Source organism: Bubalus kerabau, chromosome 3 (genome assembly GCF_029407905.1).
Source record: "Bubalus kerabau isolate K-KA32 ecotype Philippines breed swamp buffalo chromosome 3, PCC_UOA_SB_1v2, whole genome shotgun sequence".
In the NCBI taxonomy this organism is placed as follows: domain Eukaryota; kingdom Metazoa; phylum Chordata; class Mammalia; order Artiodactyla; family Bovidae; genus Bubalus; species Bubalus kerabau.
The window spans coordinates 74,342,455-74,362,815 of NC_073626.1; the positions used below are offsets into that span (position 1 = coordinate 74,342,455).

General features: G+C 51.6%; 3 protein-coding genes across 4 annotated transcripts; all 3 read right to left on the minus strand.

Moving 5' to 3' along the window:
* Positions 1-1,418: 1,418 nt before the first annotated feature.
* HOXD8 (homeobox D8) lies at positions 1,419-4,172 on the minus strand. Of its 2 annotated transcripts, none has more exons than XM_055572149.1 (2): positions 3,093-4,172; positions 1,419-2,702 (listed from the first exon to the last, which is right to left on the minus strand). In XM_055572149.1, the coding sequence occupies exons 1-2, from the start codon at positions 3,622-3,624 to the stop codon at positions 2,410-2,412; spliced, it is 825 nt and encodes a 274-aa protein (XP_055428124.1). In that variant the 5' UTR covers positions 3,625-4,172; the 3' UTR covers positions 1,419-2,409. The 2 variants fall into 2 exon arrangements, with proteins under 2 accessions (XP_055428124.1, XP_055428123.1); XM_055572148.1 differs by having other exon boundaries at positions 1,419-2,705; positions 3,093-4,167.
* A 4,913-nt stretch (positions 4,173-9,085) lies between these two features.
* On the minus strand, positions 9,086-11,669 carry HOXD9 (homeobox D9). Its single transcript, XM_055572144.1, has 2 exons — positions 10,409-11,669; positions 9,086-10,055 (listed from the first exon to the last, which is right to left on the minus strand). Exons 1-2 carry the CDS (start codon positions 11,199-11,201, stop codon positions 9,814-9,816), a joined length of 1,035 nt encoding a protein of 344 aa, XP_055428119.1. The 5' UTR covers positions 11,202-11,669; the 3' UTR covers positions 9,086-9,813.
* A 2,589-nt stretch (positions 11,670-14,258) lies between these two features.
* On the minus strand, positions 14,259-17,337 carry HOXD10 (homeobox D10). Its single transcript, XM_055572146.1, has 2 exons — positions 16,556-17,337; positions 14,259-15,205 (listed from the first exon to the last, which is right to left on the minus strand). Exons 1-2 carry the CDS (start codon positions 17,298-17,300, stop codon positions 14,928-14,930), a joined length of 1,023 nt encoding a protein of 340 aa, XP_055428121.1. The 5' UTR covers positions 17,301-17,337; the 3' UTR covers positions 14,259-14,927.
* Positions 17,338-20,361: the final 3,024 nt, after the last annotated feature.

Below are 20,361 nucleotides of genomic sequence, written 5' to 3' on the forward strand. Positions count from 1 at the left end.
CAGAGTAGCACAAAATGGAGGAAAAAACATTTTTACCGCCCTTCCTTAACTGATTTCCACATCAATCCATGCACCGGGTCCCCCACCATATCGAGTCTTGCCCAAATCAATGACTCTAAAAATGATTTTCAGGGAGAATTCTTGTGTAGAAGACAGTGAATTTTGCTAATAGAGGAATCCCTTAAATGGAGGGCAGCTGGAGTCTAGCCAGCACCAGTCTCCAGCCAGCTTATTCCCACCCTCTCCACAGCCAGTTTCCTAGCCATGCTTTCAAGCACTTGGCACACTTGCTCTAAACCAGTCAACAGCAGAGTCTCAGGCAACACACAGAGCAAAACGTTTCCAAATCCAGCAGGCACGTTTGCAGCTGTCTCTTCTTGTGCAAATGTTTCTTAAGCCCCAGGCCACCCTTGACTTAAAACTCTTTCCTGGCTCAGGTCAGCGAATGCCACAGCCATGGCCTCTTCCCTGGATAGAAAGCCAGGCTGTGCTTCGCCTCCGGCCTAACCTGTGCCAACGTTTCCCTGGCCCTTGAAGCAGCAGGCAAACAGCCCACCATCACCTGAACAAGTGATACAGGCCCCAAAGTATAGGATTCCATTTTCGTACCTGTGCAATAAAAGCCACTCTGGAAATTAAAATGTACCTCTTTAAAAACCTTTTCCTTCTCCAGGAGAAAAAGAAGAGAATTCTTCAAAGTCTACCCGATAAAGGGGCTTTCCCTTTTGTGGGGAGAAATGTTAGTTTACTTGAATTTCTCCTCTTCCCTCCTGCCCCTCTTCCCCCTCCTCTTCCCTCATAAAATGGCAGCTGCAGGAGTAGCCTCAAATGGAAAATAGATATCTTGTTAATAACAGATCCCAAACCCCAGCATCAGCACTGGCTCAATGGAATAAGCTGTGGTATAATCTGGACTTTGGGTTGCTACCCACTGGGCCTACAACTCCACTCCTTTGCGAAGTTCAAAGCTCTCCCCGTATCTTATCAAGGTTGTTTAGAGCAAGATGAAGCTAGAATAGCCTGGCTGACCCTCTCTGAAATGAAAGAGAGCTCCCCCCACCCCACATTTATTTACTTTTATAGCAAGGGTGCAGGTAACCCCCCTCCCACCTTTTAAAAATCAAATAGATGCTTTAGCAGGATGCTGCTTTCCCATGAGCCCTGGAGATTGTTCCTGACTCAGGAAAAGGGTTATTGGCGGCGCTCAAAGACACTAGCTCTAGAAAAAGGATTCATTTCTTTTATTAAGGAGCTAGCTATATTCCGCAGCGGTTGTTTACACTCGGATTTTTCTGCATTTGCTCTCAAGGCTTGTTTCAAATAGGTGAGGCCAACCTGGAGAACAGCAGAGGACGTACCAACCGACATCTGAGATGCACACAACAAGTTGGCTCACAATGGGCGTGCAAACAGAGAGAATACAAATAAATATGGCACCTCCTCAGAAAAAAAAAAAAAAACCCACAAAAACCGGAATCACAGCGGAGGCCACAGCACAAAGACCTAGCAGTTGCAGGCGATACCAAGCACAGTTCAAAACGAAAGCAAATTCAGAAAGGAGAGGCGTTCCACAAGGTGACTTGCCAGGCTAAAAAGTATCTAAGTGAAAATGTTATAATTGACTTTTCAAGTATTCATTCACTTTAGATGATTAAACTGCCATAATTTGTATAAACTATAGAAAAATTATTAAATGTCAACTTTGACATTGTCCTGAAACTTCTGTCACTAGCCGAACATTTTCCCCAAGTTTAAGGAAGCTGCAGAGCCAGGACTATACATTACACTCTTCAGCTAACATGTGCTTTTCTCAATATTTGGCCCAGACTTTTCCCAGAGATATTATATTTACAAAATTCTCAAAGAAACCTTTTGGAGTAAACAAAAGGCACCCGAACCATTCATTATAAAAGCAGAAAAAATATAAATAACACATTTTAATCAAATAATATAAAGTAAATATTCTGCGGGCATAATTTTTTAAAATTAATAAACTTCTTTTAATTTACTCACCATAAAGAAAAGATTTAAAACGTTCAAGTGCACTTGTTTGATTAATAAAGCATTTTATATTCAATTATTTAGTGCTAATCATTAGGAAGTTTACGTTGTCGAGGCAAAATCACCAGCTCAGACATTAAAAACTACCATTATAAAAATATAGCTACAAGGTCAGTATCAAATTACTCTTACATAGGACAGCTCAAGGGCTGTTTCTATGCGACACTAGAAACATTTTTTTTTTAAACACCCAAATCCCTCTCAAAGCGCAGAAACCTCAAGAGCAGTGACATGAAGGTAGCTTGAAACACAGGTAAAGTCCTTTCCAAAAAAGAAAACAGGTGGTGTCCACCAGCATATGCTGATCATTAGTTTTAATAGTCTGCGGTAAAATTTTAAAGGTAGAAGTTAATTTGTCGGGCCTTCGGCTCGGTCTTCCTCCAGCTCTTGGGCTTCCTTTTTGGTTTCCCCATCCTTCGCCTCCTGTCTGGAAACCGGGAATTTGTCCTTGTTGTTCTCCTTTTTCCATTTCATTCTCCTGTTCTGGAACCAGATTTTTACCTGTCTCTCGGTGAGGGCTAAGGCATGGGAAACCTCGATTCTTCTCTTCCTGGTCAGATAAGGGTTAAAAAGGAATTCCTTTTCCAACTCTAAGGTTTGGAAACGACTGTAGGTTTGTCTTCCTCTTCGTCTACCAGGAGCTGCTGATTAAAACAAAGAGAAAAAAAAGAGGAAAATAAATATTAAAAATGTAATGGTGCGTCTGCAGGTTGCTGGAGGTTTCTGAAACAGGTCTAAGGGGTGAAATATACACAACTTTCCTTAGGTCTGATATAATATATAGCATGGGCAGGCAAGAGGGACAGCGAGAACGTCCTAGCAATTATTATGACCCCCATCATCTTTTCATGGTTTCTACTTTAAAGAAAAAAAAAGTCTGTACTACTTCATGAATAAGAGTCACTGCAAGCTACACCAGAAGAAAAAGGAGAGGGAGAGAAAAGGGGAGTTTTAAAGTAATTACGTGAGATGAAAGCAGATTTCTCCCCCTCTCCCCGCTTAAAAAAAAAAAAAAAAAATTGCATCCCAACCTTGTGGTCTCATCCAGGGAAACATTTGAGAAGGAGACGAGCTCTGATTTAAGTGGTCTGGGTCCTCGCCAATATTACCACTGGACGATTTACAGTCAGGATATTGTACCAGCTCGGCCTCTTGCTGGGTCGTAAAAATCGGCTGTCTCTGTAAGTTATCGTATCCGTAAAACTTCGCGGGCTCCCCGTGACAGGCAATCCCACCGCAGGGGGGAGGCGGCGGCGGAGGAGGTGGGGCGGCCTGGTAGGCTGCGGCTGGGCTGCCCCCGCCGGGGTGGAAGTAGTCCTGGCCGGGACCCGGGCCTCCCCCACTACTGCAACCCGGCCCGGCGGGCGGCGGCGATGGGTGCGGGTGCGCGTGCGGGAAGCCGGCGGCGCTGTTGCCATAGAGCTGCAAGGCGGCGGCAGCGGCGTGGCGGCCGCCGACCTCGGGCGCGAAGTGACAGTCGTAGTAAGTGGGATTGATGGCCTCGCCCGCCGCGGCCGCCGCCTTGTACTTGGAGTACAGCGGGTTCACGAAGTACGAACTCATCGAGGCGGCGGCGGCGGCGGCCAGCGGCCGGGGGCCAAGGTAGGGCGGCCCCGGGCGGGCGGGCGGCGCGGAGCAGGCAGGGAGCGCGCCTCAGCGCCACCGCACTGCCGCGGGGGCCTCTGGGGCGGCTGCTCGCGCCACTGGGGCCGCCGGGCTACGTTGCTGCTGCCACCCGCCCGCCCGCCGCTTCTGAGACCCCGCAACCGCGGGCACTCCGCTACTGGGCGCTCATGCTCCTCTCTCGCGCCCGCCGCCTCGACCTCGCGCCGCCTCCCTCGCGGGTCGCAGGGCCTCACCCAGCCCCCGCGTTCCACTGCCCGCCCGGCCTCTCCCGGCGCGGGCCGGCTTGGCCGCAATAAACTCGCCAACACCCCGGGTGACCTGCCCCGCTGCCTCCACTCTTTCCTCTCAGGCACCAGGCGGCCCTGAGCGCACCGGGACAAACAAAAAAAAGTGCGCCCGGCCCACGGAGACACTCTTTGGCTTCGGTTTACAAACCCCCGCTCTGGAGGGAAAAGGAAAAAAAACACCCTCTGCCCGCCGCCACCTCTCACCTCGCCCCCCCCGCAGCCCCCTCCCACCGCTCTCGCCGCCGCTGCCGAGGCTGCCGCCCCGGTGCGCCCCGGCGAGGCATTTTCGCACCACGCCACTGCAGGGAGAGGGAGCGAGATGGACGCGAGATAACCGCGCGGAGGGATCCGCGCGGAGGCGACATCACTGCACCCGACGGGACGCCTCACGCTGGCGCGGAGATGCCTCCGCCAGCCTTAAAGGGGGCCCATAAAACCGCACTGCCAAGGGCTCGCCGTGCCCCCGGGGCCCAGGGAATGCGGGCCATGGCCGGCAGGGCGGGGGCACCGCAGAGCCTTACACTTGGGGGTGGGGGAGCGGGGAGGCAGGGAGGCCACTCCCAAGAGACTGTGGAGCAAATGACTCCCTCCCCGGCCCCTGGAGCAACCCCTCAGAGGTTGGCCGTGGCTTTTGCGCCTCTGGACACGCGGGCGCAGCCCAAGGAACGAGGACAAGCCGTGTAGACGATCCGGACTGAATATTTGAGTTAGGTCCTATCCAAGTGGCTTGATTAAAGGCCACAAAGGTGACCTCAATACCAAAGTGCATTATCAAAGCGAATCTAAGTAAGTCCTTCTTTTCCAGCCGAGCGGGCCTTGTGGAAATGAGATGTACATTTACCCTTGACGCACTGCACGCCTGGCTGAGGCTCCCAGGTTAATTGATATTTAATGGAAATCATGCCCATGAATATAGTTTCCATCATTTCACCCTTGATAGACGTCAGTACCAGACGCAGGGGGCAGCCTGAAGAATGTGGGGAGGGGGAACATTAGCATTGCTGAGAGGGTAAATAGAAAAGCAGACAGAAATGTTCCAAGCCGCGAAGGAGGACTCACGCTGGGGAGGCTGGTATTTTCTCCGGCAGGACGCGCGGCTCCGGGTCTCAGCCCTTGCGTGGAGAGGACCTCGGCAGGCGGTGGCCCCGGGCGGAGGTCGGGGAACCGACACTCGGGAGCCCCCCAAGGAGCCTCCGGGCCGGCGTTCGGAACATGCCGGTTCCAAGCAGCTGCAGGCGGCGCCCATCTTCTAACGATTCTAGTTCATGCAACAAGCTTGTGAAATTAGTGCCGACAACAGGCGCCGTGTTCAACTTAAAAAGTTACTAATTTTTCCAAAGGTAAAGAAAGAAAACTCATTCTATGAAGGACGAGGAAGAGAAACGTCCCGTGTCCTGTGGGCAAATCGAGTGTGAATCGGAAAAATATTCCTGATTTTAGAAACTGGCTCTGAAGCCTCTTGACGTTACACCACCAATTCGCCTTCTCTCTCGCCTTCTTCTTCCCCCCACCTCTACTCCTGTGTTGATGATGTTCAATGTCCAATAAATGTAATAGGTCTCTGCTGAGTGTGTTTTCCTTTGCCTACTCTGCCCTTTTTCGTGGGTCTTTGGGTGACCCTTTTTCTTGGGATAATCGTTGTTGAGGGCGCCAGGCCCACGGGAACCGACCTCAGAAACACTCTCTCAGCCCACCGAGGACGCCCCCGCTAGAACTTAAACACACCTTGCTGGCTTTTCACGACAAATCAGAATGTCTAAAAACCCCCAGACAGCTCCCAAAGGCGTAGCAGGCGACCGATTTCAACTACCTCTTGCCCCTTGTGGGTTGGCCCAGCTCGTGGGTGAGATCCTGAGGTTAGTCCGGGTGGACAGAATATTATTATTTTGCAAATGGAGAAAATAAGGTCTGAGACGGAAAGGCATAACAAGAGAATGTTTATTTGTACAGGGAATAGCTGAAATAGTGAAGGTAAACGGTTTGCTAATGAATCTGCAGATTATAAAGGCATGTCTTATTTTAAAATTAGTATTGCTGTGTGAGTAGTGGGGGGTCCGGGTTTTGTTGCTGTTGTTGTTTTTTTCTGCCGGTTATCACCAGGTTAAAAACTTACTTTAAATCCCTAGGCGAAGGAACTGATTCGGACGGTTAACGATTTGTACTCCAATCTTGCAAATACCCAATTAAAAGAGTAATTATTTTCAATAAAGCCTTGAAACAAACTTTGTAATCGTGCCTTTTAATTTCACTGTTTGCAGTGTGTGTGTGTGTGTGTGTGCGCGCGCGCGCGTGTTTAAACCCTCGATAGTGGATTTTGGAATGGAATGGGGGGGAAGAAGAGAGAGTCCAGATCTCAATAATACAAAGCACTTTCTAGAACTTTGTGATTCCTGAGGGGGCGAAAAAGAAACACAAACACTACAAAGTCATTTCTACACACATTCTGGCCTAATTACGAAAACATTGTAAGACAACATTTCCTCTTGGGACAAAACAGTTTTATTTTTTTTCCTTCAAGCATTCCGTTTATAATCTGAATGGGAACAGAGTGCGATTAACTTCGTAAACATGTATTCTTTTACACTTTTCTGTTCTGATACAATGCATTAACGTAATGTTTTCAACTGTGCCATAGTCCAAGTTTTCTGAAATCCTAAGCCAAAATTTTATACATAATAAATACTTCTGGAGAATGTAATAGTGCACATTGATTCTTTTTGGTTAAATTTATCCTAATTTGGAATCTAACATAGGATTGTAAGTATCTTTAATCAAGCCCTTCTTCCGCCGCAACGCCAGCTTTACGATCACAAAATGGAGCAACGGCGCTCTCTAGTGGCCAAATGCCACCTCTAACCGAGAGAGCTTAACTTGTCTTTATTCAACTCAAACCAATTCCAATCTTGTTCTTTAGTTTGACTGGGGCTTGGATCGCTGACACTAATAATGCTTTCATCTCTTTGATTGTCGACAAGTCAAGTGCAGAAAACAGAGGCTCCTGAATGCCAAAGATATTTCTGCTCCCGAGAGCTTCCAGTAGTCTCTTTTTCAAAAGCTTCCAGCCCTTCTTTTGCCAGACATAGTAAGTCCCCATTCTGTAATCGCCCACAATTACAGGATGGGCTAGATTCAACCAGATCATAACTTTCTAAATATCAACTGCTGTAGGCCTTTTTTTTTTTTTAACAGTGGAGCCGGACTTCGAAAGCTAAGAAATTACAGAAGTTAAATTCGTTCATTTTTTCTTTTAAAGCTGTTACATGTAGCATTAAATCCTGAATGTTAGCTACTTTGTAATTTTAATGCTTCAGGCCCATTTCACTGGACAATGGGGGTGGGGATAGAAGGCAAATTAAAAACGTTTTTTATTTATCCCTGAATGCCTGTCTGGAAAGGCCAATTGGGGTGTGTTCATTGGAACTTCTAAGCACAATAAATGAGATATTAAATGTATATCAAAAGTCACAGAGCAAAATGAATTGGCTGAGCATTCCACTTGAGTTTTTTTAAAAAGTGAAGACTTTAATCAGTTTAGGTGTTTCCTAAGAGGCTGATCTTTTTTTTTTTTTCTCATTTTCAAAAATGCTTTCCTCCAATTCAGCTGTAACGATTAATTTATCTATAAGCAAACAAATAATTTCCAACAATATTTTTGCTCTGTGTTTGGAGCGGAGGGCTAGATATTTTTGTGAAAGGTCATTTAAGTGGTAACTTCATCTCTTTCCCTCGACCATGCGGCTGGGAGATGCTCGGCCTAAGTAAACGACCCAAGAGCACTAACTCTCCCAACCCCCAAATAACAGACGTATTTTCCTTTTTTAAAAAGGAGCTAACGGTGGACATAGTCAAATATTATTGAGAGCCACCCATTGGCTACTTCTATACCCAGCTTATTTTTAAAATCAGAACTGTATTGTCTCCTCCTTCCTACTGCCCCCATTTTTATTTCTTAGGTGCTCACACCTCATTCGGGGCTCCCCAGCCCGTCTTCTTAGTCCAACGGAGTCCGGTTTATATTTTATTGTCCAGATTTTAAGACCCAGTTTTGTCTGCATTTTTCCTTTCCTCCCACAAACACAAACATCAAAATGAGATGCTTTCAAAGCGAAGCGCCGGGCCTGTTGTAAACTCATTACCTCCAGACGTCTCGCCGACTCGATGGCTTTATGACACCTTGGCTCTTCCTGTTTTCAAAGAGCCCAAGGTATCGCGTTGGCCGCAGGGGCGGGGGGTACGCAGCACCTTCTGCCGGATCTGGGCCTTGGATTTCCCTCCCTGCCCCCCTCTGCTTTTCCTTCAAGTCCCCTCTTTCATCCGGATCCCCCCAAAACTCTGCCATCGCCCCCGCCTTCCGCCCAGCCCAGGCCGCCCGGCGCCGCCGCCTCTCGGGCCTGCAAAGGCCGCGTTGGGCCCAAATCCTCACTTACAATGACCTTCATTTTAGCCTCTGAATGCGGTCCTCGGAGGGCCGAGCTGGGGGCTAAACACACAGAAACTGGGTGGGGGAGGAGGGAGCGGGGTGGGGATAGCTGCGGAGGAGAGCCTTGACCATTTTGATCTTCTAAGGTCAGTTCGGGGCTCCTGTGAGGAGGGGCGGAAGCTCATAGCCTAACCGGCTCAGCCCTCCCGGAGCCAGCCAGCCCCGCGCAACTGGAGTTGCCCCAGGGTGCTGAGTTGGCCTTTCCCTGGTTGCGTAGCGGGGAGGGGGGAGGCGGGGGTGTTGATGACTGCGACTCCGTGAGCTGAGGGAGACATGGGGTGCGGTATGTCAAAGCCCCAGAAAGGTCTCTTGGTTTCTGGGGTCCATCGGCTCTGCCGGTTCTGCTGCAATGCTGACACTGGGTCCCGGGTACAGAGTTCGCCGAGGCATTGGAAGCAGGCTGGGACAAGACCGTCTAGGGCTCCCCCGGGGGAGGGGAGGGGGGGCTGTGCTCTATGCTGCAGTCTGCCCAACCAAAGCGAGGCTCAGAGGCACATCAGAGACCTCTCAGGTGGAAGGGCCATGGATTTTTAGCAGAGTATCCTTCCCAGAGATGGGGAAGAAGTCCCATAAGGGTTATATTTTGCAAAGAGGCAGAGAAAGCAAGCACACAGTGTTCAGGGCCAGCGTCTGGGCTCCATTTGATCAGGTCAGCATTTATTGGTAGGAAGCGGTAGCATTTACAACTGGTCCTCAGGCAGGAACCGGGAGGGCCTACACCCGCGGCCGCCCACGCGAGCCAAACCCTCCCAGGGAGAGTGCGGCTCCTCCAGTGCACTGAGAAGAAACCCCTGACCCACCGGAGGCCCTGGGCTCCTCTCTCAGCCTCATTCCAGATCTCAGTGGAGGGCCCGCGGCCTCCCTGAGGACAAGGGGCTTTCTTAACCGGTGGGCAACACGGCCACGGCTCGGCCCGGGCGGGCCTCCGCACCGTCGTCGCTCTGCCTTCGCTCTCGGAAATTGGGTGCGCTTGGCCCCTGCTTGAGCAGCGCTAAGCAGCGCTCGGGGCTAAACTACAGCACTTATCAGAAATATAGGAGACATTTACACAGGAGAGGACTCCTCAAACCAGCGTGCACTCACAAAATATGGTATTTCCTAAGGAACCAACGGAACAGGAAAAGAGGGGAGCAGGATAGGGCAAAACCCCAAAGCCACTTGGTTTCTCCACCACATAAGCGAGCAAATACAGAGTCCCCCAAATTACCTCACAGAAACCAACCACACAGTCACTTCTACATAAAATGGGGTGGGGGGAATGTCCGAATGGCTGGAGAAGTTCTGGAAATCAAGCACCCACAAAGAAAAAAACCCCACTGCCATTGCAAAGCAGAGCGGTCCTGCCGGCGCCGTGCAGGGTCAGTCTCCCTTGGGGCATTTCTCCTTGCTCATCTTTTTCATTTTCATCCTACGATTCTGGAACCAGATTTTGACCTGTCTCTCTGTGAGGTTCAGAATCCTTGCCACCTCATAGCGCCGGTCCCGAGTGAGGTACATGTTGAAGAGGAATTCCTTCTCCAGCTCAAGCGTCTGGTATTTGGTGTAGGGACAGCGCTTTTTCCGGGTGGAGCGAGCGTGGATCCAGTTTGCTGCGGGGTTGTCTATGAAGAGGGGAGTTTGAAGAAGGGGAGCGAGGGGCGGAGGGGAGGCAGGGAGAGACAACGGGGTGGGGGAGAGAAGAGGTTGTTAAATTAATTTCACCAAGGATGGCCGGTTTTCACAACTTGGGGGGGGAATTATCATAAAAAGCCTTAATGCCCGCGCTCTGTTTACAGTACAAACCGCGTGCCCAGGGTAGGTGGTTATGGGACGCTTTTTTTATGGATGCGTGTAGCTCGCCCAGGCTAGGGTAGGCGTCTAGACGTTTTTATAGGTTAGTAAAACTATCAGTTTTGCACATTCGAGCCTTACAGGTTTCAGCAATAAATCAGGGGGCAATTTCTTTTGCACTTACTTGGGTCAAGTTGCTGCTGCGGCGCCTGCGAATGCTGCTTCTCTTCCTCCTTCAGCGGACAGCCCGGGCTCGGGTGGTCGCTGCAAGCTGAGGGCTCCGATGAGCCGCCTGCCCCGGACCCGGATCCAATCCCCGCCCCGGGCCCGGTTCCCCCAGCCGCCGCCGCTGCCACCTTGTCCCGTAGGAACGAGTTGCACGAGAACTCGGGACCGCCGCTCCCTTGGGACTCTCGGGCCGCGGAGCACTCAGTCCTTTTGGAGGAGGAAGACGAGGAAGTGGAGGAGGTGGAGGTGGTGGCGGCGGCGGCGGCGGCGGGGGTCGGTGCCGCTCCGCTTTCAGGCTTAATCCCGTAGTGGCGCCCGTTGGGTGGGCCGCTGGGGCCGGGGCTGGGACCGGGGCCCGGGCCACCGCCGCTACCGCCGCCGCCGCCGCCCGCACCGCCCGGGAAGCCGGGCAGCGGCTCCATCCAGGAGCGCATGTAGCGGCCGGGCTCGGAGGCGGAAGCGGCCAGGGGCGGCGGGGGCACGTATGGGTGGTAAAGGCCGCTCATCGCCGCCGCCGCCGGGGGCTGGGCGGGCACCGCGGACCACGAGGCGGAGAACACGGCCGATTTGGGGGCAAAACTACACGAGGCGAACTCGGCGGCGGCAGCGGCTGGGCTGTCGGCCACACCTGCGGGCCTGCCCTGCGTGCCAGGCCCTGGAGGTCCGAAGCGCCCGGCGAACACCTCGTCGCCCTCATGGCCTATGAGCGAGTCCACGTAGTAGTTGCTGAGGGTGCCACTGGAGGACATTTTGAGGCGCCCCGCGCTCCCACCCAAGGTTACACTGCCCGCCGCGGCGCCGCTCCCCGCCGGCGCCCGAGCCGCCGACTAGTTCGCAGGCTGCAGCCTCCACCATTGGTCGCGCGGCCCACGTGATCATATTTACCAATACCAGGAGTAAATCAGTCCGCTAAACTGGGGGCTGCTGTGATTTAAAAAAAAAAAAAAAATCATCATCAACATAAGAGCAGCAATTAGAGCCCACGGGTCCCGGCCCGTGAGCCGAGCTCGGCCCGGCCTGACTCGGCCAACCCGGCGGCGACTGGGACCACGCGCCCCGACCGCGGCCGCAGGAGGCGCTGGGGACTATTTGTTCGCCTCTTCTTGCCGCCCTCGGTCTTGCAGTCCGGACTGGGGCTGCTTCCTCAAGCGTCTGGGCTCCGAGCTCCCGGCCGTGAGTTCTGGGCGCACCGAGCACTTGGCAGAGCCCAGAGCGGCCGGGGGCGGGGAGCGCGTGCCTGTGCGGCCAGAGGCAGGCCGGCCTTCCGAGGCGGCCCCCTGGCGCCCGAGGGGAGTTCTCCCGGTGCTTCTCTCCCGGCCCCAGCCCACCCCTGCCTACGCACACCCACACACGCTCTCTCACAGCTTGTCGTGTTGTTTAAAACAGGTGGAAGACCTCTGTAATGATATTATGCCTTTCAATAAAAATTTTATGAGGTGTATTTGATTATAGATTAATGTGTCCCTAATAAAACGGACGGATGGAGCAGCTCGAAAGGCCCCCCTCCCCCTACCACACTCACACACGCCCGCGCAGACACACACCCTCGACGTGAGGCTGAGCACACGCCGAGGCCGGAGGGTTGAGCTGGGGCGGCCTGGCCCTTGGGCTGGGCGCGGCCGGCGGCCACCGCCCGGGCTCTGTCTGCCTTCGGAAGTGTCAGCACTGCGCGGACCGTGGCGGCCAGGGTGCCTTGTCTTCTCCGGGACTTCTGGAAAGGTCCTGGAAGAGAACACGCCATAGAGAAGAACCCAAATGGCAGCGCAGGCCCGCACCCCGCTGCCGCCCCGACCCTGCCTCAAGAATGGCCATCGGAACAGCATTTCCCTGGGCCAGGCCGCTCCCCTTGGTTCTCACTTGGAGGCGTCCAAGTGAATTCCAGACATCTCTAAAAAATGCCCTGTTCCTTGGGCTACTCTTACGAATTCTTTTCTTTCTTCCTCTCCCTCCTCCCCACTTTTTTCCCCCCAGTCTCCAAAGGTAAGGCTAGGCAGCCTTGAATCTGAGGTAAATGCTCATTGTCACTCCCAAATCCATGGTACAAAGCCTCGGAAGCCCGGCTGGGAGCCGAGACAAAAAGCAGTCGGGCGTCGGCGGGTGGAGGATATATTCCTCGCTCTACAAGTTGCCCAGAGCACCCTTGGGGGGCTCCCAGCCCACCTTGAGCCCCTGAAAGGAAGGGGGGAAATGGCTACTTATGGTCTGATTGATTGCCTTTGCCAAAGGCTTTCTGATTTTATTCCAGAGGAGCTGCCTCTGCCTGTAGCCCAGATTTTCCTCTGAGACATGACCCCTTGTCAACAACGAATGGTGCTCCCCACATCGCAGGAGGTAAACTGAGAAGCTAAAATTGCCTTCCTTCTCCTGCCCAACCAATGGAGGTCTGGGCAGATCTATTCCAGTGTTCCCAACCTGGCACTGATGCCATCCATCTTCCATCCAAGGAAATGGCTCCCCTAAAGCTTTCTGTCTTGGACCTGGAAAATAATCTCTGTTTTCGGCAGGAAGTTTAAAACTCTGAATAATTACTGAGTCTCCCAAGGACTCTTGGTCGAGGGTTTTAAGGCTGAGACCCCCTTAAAGAGATTGTTTTTAGGGGAAAAGTTGGGGGCGGGGGGACACGAAAAGGATTTGTCATTTTCATTTGCCCTTTGACAAATCCAAGGATTTGTCAAGGAAGCTGCTTGAGTCTACTGGAGACCTTTTGAAACCACAGCACAACCTAGGGTAACGATTTCTCTGTCAGCTCATCCCCCCAAGGCCTCTCCTCTTCTCCCTGGCAGGACTAGAAAAGTATGGACTCTCGTGGGCTGAGGATCCTGCAATCCATCAGTCAATCTATCTATCCATCCATCTATCTATATGCACACTCATACACAGGGGAAAGATAGCTGGAGTTTTCTGTGTCATGGTAACAACTGGAACATTGGACTTCATGGGAAGTCATGTTCATCTGCAAATTCTTTCGGTCACTTTTCGTACATTTTCTTGCCTCCCAGATATGATGGCTCCAACCAGCAGTTTGTAATTAAATGGAGGGAGAATTAACTGGTGAAAGCCTTTCCTTCCTTTAATTTTTTTTTTTCATTAAGGCCACCAAAAGGTAATCACTAAACATAAAATCCTTCCACAAGGAAACCACGGCAAAGTGGGATGAGAAAACTCACTCATCTTTGGCTTCACTGTGGCCTGGCTATCTTGTGCTTGGAATGGGGGTAGGGATAAGAACAGGGGAGCAGAAACGGATCCGATGCAATGCTAAGCTGCTGCTTGTCTTTGCTCCTGTAATGGAGGCCCCGCGGCTTCCAGGTGGGCAAGACTGATTTCGACCTAGTCCCTGACGATGATACACCAGCTAGAAATCACGAAGACGCCACTGAAAGCATTAAAAATAACACAACCAAAACCAAAGAAAGGAAGACACACAAGTGGGGAGCTGCAAGGAAAATGCGGTTTGGGCACAGGTTTACTTACCAGGCTCAGGCTAGAGGAAAGTTCACATCCACTGACAAATCAATTATGTTACTATCATGAGGGGAGGGGGGAGACAGGACCCTGCTTCTTCCCAACTAGGAAAACAGCAGGCACAGCCTGGATTATCACTCCCCCACCACGGCCAAATTTCAGCACCAAAGGCCCCCTTCAGCTTTTCTCTCCCATATCCCTTCCCCTACTCTCTACCACCCCTGCAACTGCCCCAAACAAGCAGTTTAACAGGAAGATAATCTCACCAAAGTCTTTCATCTCCATCACAACATATTTCCATTTCAGAAAGCAGAGGGAGTGCACTTGTTTCCAGAGTTTATTGCATTATACATGCGACCAGAACATGCACAGAAAGGACAGGTTGCTGTTGTACTTCTACCAAACCACAGATGCACCACAAGGGAAAGGCTACAAGGCAAAGTCAGTCAATATTCCATCTCACCAAGGACAACTGCTAAACTCATTTGCAAAAAGATACATTGTAATGTGCTTTTTTAGTCCCCCTCCCCCCAAAGCTTGTGGGTTTTAATCTTTTTAAATATATATGTAATTTAAGTACTTTTAAGTACTGGATGTATTCAAAACGCCATGAGCTCATGGACTAACCACACACAGAGACCTTTTGTGTTAGGAAAAACATGAAAAAGTCACATTGCTGGATGGACGACTGGATTGATGGATGCTCTACAGTTCCAATAAGTTAAGAGCCAAATGAAAATGCGCAGTAATAGTTACCCTGCATTACGATGAAAAAAAATAATAAATTACACGTGCTAGTTTTTTTAATATATATATATATATACTCATAGGGATTACAGATCACTTGCAGCACGAACAGAATGACCCCAAAGTCACATTCTAGCAGGAAAAAAAAAAAATTCAAAAAACAAAGAGCATTGAAGGTTTTGTTTCCGCCTTCCCAGTCCTCCAGCACTCGGCCCTGGAACTCGACGCTCCTCTCCGATCCTAGCCTCTGACGGGCCTCGGACCTAAGAGAAGGTGAGGTTGGCGGTCAGTTCTCGGATCCGGTTCTCTCGGCTCATCTTCTTGAGTTTCATTCGGCGGTTTTGAAACCAAATCTTGACCTGCCTGTCGGTGAGGTTAACGCTCTTACTGATCTCTAGGCGGCGCTCGCGGGTGAGGTACATATTGAACAAGAACTCTTTTTCTAATTCCAGCGTTTGGTGCTTAGTGTAAGGGCACCTCTTCTTTCTGCCACTCTTTGCAGTGAGCCAATTGCTGGTTGGAGTATCAGACTTGATTTCCTCTAACAAAATTAAAGGGAGAAGAAGAAAAAAAAATCAAGAATTTTTTTTTTTCTCTCAATCTGTTCAAATTTACCCTTGGCCATGACCCCGCTGGCAGCCAGGCCGCTTTGGGAAATGCTTGTATTAAACATTACTCACATGAGGTGGGCCCTGAAAGATATTTGTAAATGATGCCAGGTTAGTTAAAGTACCCAAAATGACACAAATGGGTGGCTATTCTTGCCGTCTGTGTCAGCGTTCTCTCTCTCTCTCTACTTTCTGACCTGCACAAAATATTAGTACAATAGTAAACTTTCAGGATCTCACCAGCAGCATTCTAAATGATCATCTCACGACAGGGCTAGAGTGGAAGAAGCAAACCACAGTCTGACAAGCCTATGAATCCCACTGCTGCCTCAGATCCCCAAACCTGCCACTTCCTCCCCACTTCTCCCAGGCAGGCGGGGAGCCCCACAGCCAGGCTTAGAGATACCAATTCTTTCAAAAGATACCAGAGGAACCAAGTACACCTTCTCCGCCCTGCCTGGGCATAGTTTTATGCCCCAGAATTTCCTGAATTCTTCTGCTTTCTTGCCCCCACACAAAAGCATTCTCGCAGAAATGAGAAATGTAGCTCCTTGCTGTGGCCCAACTCTGAGCACTGGGGCAGAGGATCAGGGGCAGAAAAGCCAGAGCCCCTGGCTCTTTGCCCTATCCAGCCCTAAAGCTGGCCCTGCCGGGTGGGCCATGCACATTCCATTCTCCCTCCCTTATGCCTTTGCCCTCTTTGCAAAAGGACTGCAAAGCTTTCCGCACTTTCCCCAGACAAAGCCAAGGTTACCTAGCCCCGCAGAGGCAGGGAGCCCTGTTCTCCGGCCCAAGCACCAACTGGTCCAGCCATCTCGTTCCCCTTGCTGTACCCAAGCTCGCAGGATGCGGGGTGCATACAGTTGAATACGAACACGGTACCTTGGACCACCTTAAAATCATCACTGAGTGAAAGGCATGGCTGGGACTGCAAATCTGAGCGGGAGAAAGGAGGTTCTGGGGCTGCGTTTACCAGCCTCAGGTCTCATTTGCACTCTTTTGTTGCATTTCAGGTCTAGCTCAGGAAAAATAAACCCAGCAAGCCCTTCCTCTGTCCGGGCGCCATCAGCATGGGGCCAGGACTAGCCAGGAGGGTCAGGGCAGCGCGGCAGAAGAGGAAGCCATCTCGGGATTAAGACTGCCCTTCTAAAAGACGGGAGGAGAGGCACCTGCCAGTCGGGGCCCCAGGCTGCCGGTTCGGCACTGGGCACCCGGGTGTTCCCTCTCTCTGCCGGTTCCAGGGCTGCGCGCCCCGCTGGGGTGACAACTCTGCTCATACCGACCTTTGCTTTCCTTCTCCTGTACTTCGGGACTGGACACGGAGACCTCTGCCAGGCAGCTCCTCTCTTCCGGAAGGCCGCCCTTGGCTTCGGGGCTCTCCACCTGGGAGACTTTGGTGGGCTCCTGGCCACTCGCTGGCTCGTTCATCTTCTTTTCCATCTGCAGCTGGGCGGCCGAGAGCTGCGGCTTGGCCGCGCCGCGAGGGTTGAGCTGGAGCATGACTGTGGAGCTGCCTTCGGGGCTGTTATTGTACTCTTGGGTTTTCCCGGTGGCGTAGGTCTGACTCAGTCTAAAATATCCAGGGACAGGAACCTCGGGGTTCTCAACGGGACAGGACTCAGGGACCAGCCTCTGGTACGAAGGGACCTCAGCAGAAATGAGTTTGTTGCGCTTATCAGAATACATGCAGCAATTGGATTCTTCCTTAATGTTGGTGGTGAAGGAGCAAGTGGGGACTTGCTGTGTAACAGGTTGCTCTATTCGACAAGATCTGTTCGGGTCTGTCCAACTGTCTACTTGAGGTATATAAGGATGCACATTCATACCCATATTTTGGTGGTTCACTTCTCTTTTGGCCAGAGACGGGAGCAGTCCACAGGTTTGCATTCCATAGGTCCCCATGTCTGCGCTAGGTGGTGGCATGTACATGCTGGCGCTGCTCGAATAAAAACTGTCACTCCTGCAGGCACTGATCAAGGAATCTACTAAAAAAGTATTAGCAGCAGGAGAGCTGTTGGGAAAGGACATTTTGGGGAGGAATTTGAAGAAGAGAGATTGTGTCCTTTGTAGGCTGACATCTCTAGGAAAACATTCCCCGTGTAATTGTGGATGCCTCTGCCGACCACATGACAACCAAGCCAATGAGATTTGAAAATGGCCTTGAGCCGCAGCCTCCTCGCAGGTCACGTGCTCCAGAGCCCGGCCAGCCGGCCGCGTAAGCGCGGACAACAGCGACATCTACTACGCGCCCGCGATAGTGCGCGCTGGAGACAAGCGGCGCAGCGCTCTCCGCCGCCCGCCGGCCTCCCGGAGCTCGCTCTGCCCGCCCGCCCCACTCGCGTCCCCTACTCCAGCCTCTGGGCCCGCAGGCGGAAGGAAAGGCTCGGCCCGAGGGGTCTCCGGGAGGACACACGCGGGGAGGGCAGCCCGGGCGCCGTGGCGCCAGCACACAGAAGCATTCCCCGCACACACCCAGGCAGAAGGCGCCCGAGAGGGCCGGGGCCAGGGCGGTGGGTGGGGGCCCAGCCTGGTTCATTTTGTCTCGGACAGCCTGGGAAGGTGAGTTGGACTCCCCAGACTCTGAGACATCCCACCCCAGGAGTCCACAGGAAAGAGCTCTGGCGCCTTAGACGCGTCCAAGATATCCTGGGGAGTGGAGTCGAGAAGGGCCGCGAGGGCCGAGAGGCCACGCAGCTGACCAGCCTCGAGGAGCCCCGAGGACCGGCCTGGCCCCGGCACTGTCCTCTGCCTCGGCCCGCCAGCCCGCCCCAGCTCCCGGCGCCTCTGCGCCCCGGTGGGCTACTCCAGCCTTCGGCTCTTCAGGGAACCACACCCCGACCTCTGCGGGCCGGGCCGCTGGGAGCTTTCAGCCTGGAGACAGTCCCTCGCCAGCAGCGCGGCATCCGCGAAAGCGTCCCCCCACCCCCGGGTTCTTAGCGGAAGAACTAAACCAACTAAACCGAGGTTTCCCTCCCCACACGCCCTGAAAATAGAGGGCAAAGAGGAAGGAAGGAAGAAGAGAGAAAATGTTTTCTAGGAAGGGGAAACTCTCACCCTCTGACTCCAGAAGTTTTAGAAAACTGGGCCAAGCAGGAGAGAGTGATGCAAAGGTGTCATATGGTTCTTCTGCAAAGAAAAATATGTTTTCCTTTTATGGATTTTGTAAAAGCATTGGTTTTTGACAAGTGCAAGGTACAAAAGGTTGTGGAATTTATTAATACATATTAAGAAGAATCAGGGCGATCAATAAAATTCTCATCTACATTCTTGGGCTACTTGGTAATTTTCTTGCTTCTGAAGGTTTTTAAAGAGTTATACCCGCTGTTGCCACACACGGGAAGATATTTTATTAACAAATCAATCGAGACTTTGTAAAGGATAAGATTAATAGTTAAGATTTAGCATAATGGCGTTCGCTTTATGAATTATTGAAAATTATACTATTGATTTTTCCCCCTTGCTACTAACCAAGAAGGTCAATTTTTGTTTTAACACAAATTGTCAAATATTAAAAGCTATACTTTTGTCAGAAGTTGAGTCTTACAGTTTTGGGCAATTCCTAAAATTATTTGAGAAGGTTTTGTTTGGATAAGGGAAGGGAGGGAAAAAAGGAGGTGAGAGAACCTTAGTCTTCTGTTTCCTTTGGTGAGGGAAAGTTCTATAAAAAGGATTTGGTCTGGGGTTGTGGTCGACCTCATTAAAAGAACAACCACCATCACCACCATGGAAACTCAGTTTTATGAGAAACTTCTTCAACAACTTCCTCCCTTGTTCCCTGTTGCAGGCGGTGAGCAGTCCTTCGGAAGCCGCGGCCTCGGGGCAGCAGCAGGGAGCTTTAAACTTGATTTCCAAAGGTTTGCCTTGGGTGAGGGGCCCGGCCAGGGCACTGGAGCCGTTCTCAGGCTTCCTGGATCCCCTTTCCTGCATCCGAGAGAGGAGAAGGGCCCCGGAAACTCTGATCGTAAACCAGTTCTCTGTCTGGGGAGGCATCCGTGTTTTCTTCTCCCCACACTCCTGTCATGGGGGCTGGCTTTGGATTTCAGGCCCAGAGACTGAACTTGTGGGCAAACTGGGTTTCTGCCTTGCCTTTTTTTGGAGGGGGGGAGCCCGATGCTCAGCCTACTGGTGGATGTAGTAGCCCGCTCGCTCCTTCACAAAAACCTTTTCCAGCAAACCCTTTGTCCAGCCCTCCCCAAAAGGAATCTCCCCTGGCCTGGTGGAAAAAGTCGTTGGACATTATTTTCGGCCTTGGGACCGCTTCGGCTGTCCCCTCACAGTGCCCTCGCCCAAACAATAACCCCTTTTAAAAAAAACTCCTCGGTGGCAATGAGACAGACCTTTTAAACCTTTACGCAGCTGTTCAAATACAACATCATTGTCAGGTTAAAAGCCTGGCGCCTCTAACTGCTCCGGCTGCGGGATGCCGGCTAAGGAAGCGGAGGTTTAAACATTACCTTCGGCAGGGGTGGCTGTTTTTAGGCTTGGGGGTGGGGAAGTGAGGAAGGCAGGGGAAAAAACCCAACTTTTGACTCAAGTCAGCTAAGGTCCTGTTCAAAGCTAACAGCCACGGACTAGCACCCCGAAAACTGCCTTCTCTCAAGGCGGAGATCATGATCTCAGCCACAGCTAAGCGTGCCCAGGGCTGGACAAAGTGCCCGCTGCACATGCTCTCGGCAGGCGCCCTGACGCCAGCCTGGCGCTCCAGTACTGTCCTCCCTTGCCTGTCGGCCAAGGGAGCTGCCCGGAACTCCGCTGTCCAGTTCTCCCTATCCCACAAGAGAGGCAAGAGTGTTCGATCTAATCACAAATTTTATGCCCATCAAATGTCCTTTCATAATCTTTATTTATACATGAAGAAAACATCCAAGCTAAAAACCAGCAATTCCTCACCGAAGGGGTATATCTGCCGTTAACCAGGATCTCTGCCTCCTGAATTTGGGGAGCCTTTCTGTTTCAGCTCCCTGCGCCTTCAGGCTCAGTCACTCCCACACTGGATTTGGTTTTAAATAGGTCATCTTCACTCACCGGAGGGGGGGAATATGTGTATCAGATATAATTTTGAATCTATTATCACAAAATTCTATTATTC

Excerpts from the sequence above, each read along its gene's own strand:
- HOXD9 (XM_055572144.1), bottom strand. The coding sequence starts at position 11,201 with ATGTCCTCCAGTGGCACCCTCAGCAACTACTACGTGGACTCGCTCATA. Across the intron at positions 10,056-10,408 it reads GCAGCAGCAACTTGACCCAA|ACAACCCCGCAGCAAACTGG; the intron begins GTAAGTGCAAAA and ends CCCTCTTCATAG.
- HOXD8 (XM_055572148.1), bottom strand. The coding sequence starts at position 3,624 with ATGAGTTCGTACTTCGTGAACCCGCTGTACTCCAAGTACAAGGCGGCG. Across the intron at positions 2,706-3,092 it reads TCCCTGGATGAGACCACAAG|CAGCTCCTGGTAGACGAAGA; the intron begins GTTGGGATGCAA and ends TGTTTTAATCAG.
- HOXD10 (XM_055572146.1), bottom strand. The coding sequence starts at position 17,300 with ATGTCCTTTCCCAACAGCTCTCCTGCTGCTAATACTTTTTTAGTAGAT. Across the intron at positions 15,206-16,555 it reads ACAGGAGAAGGAAAGCAAAG|AGGAAATCAAGTCTGATACT; the intron begins GTCGGTATGAGC and ends TAATTTTGTTAG.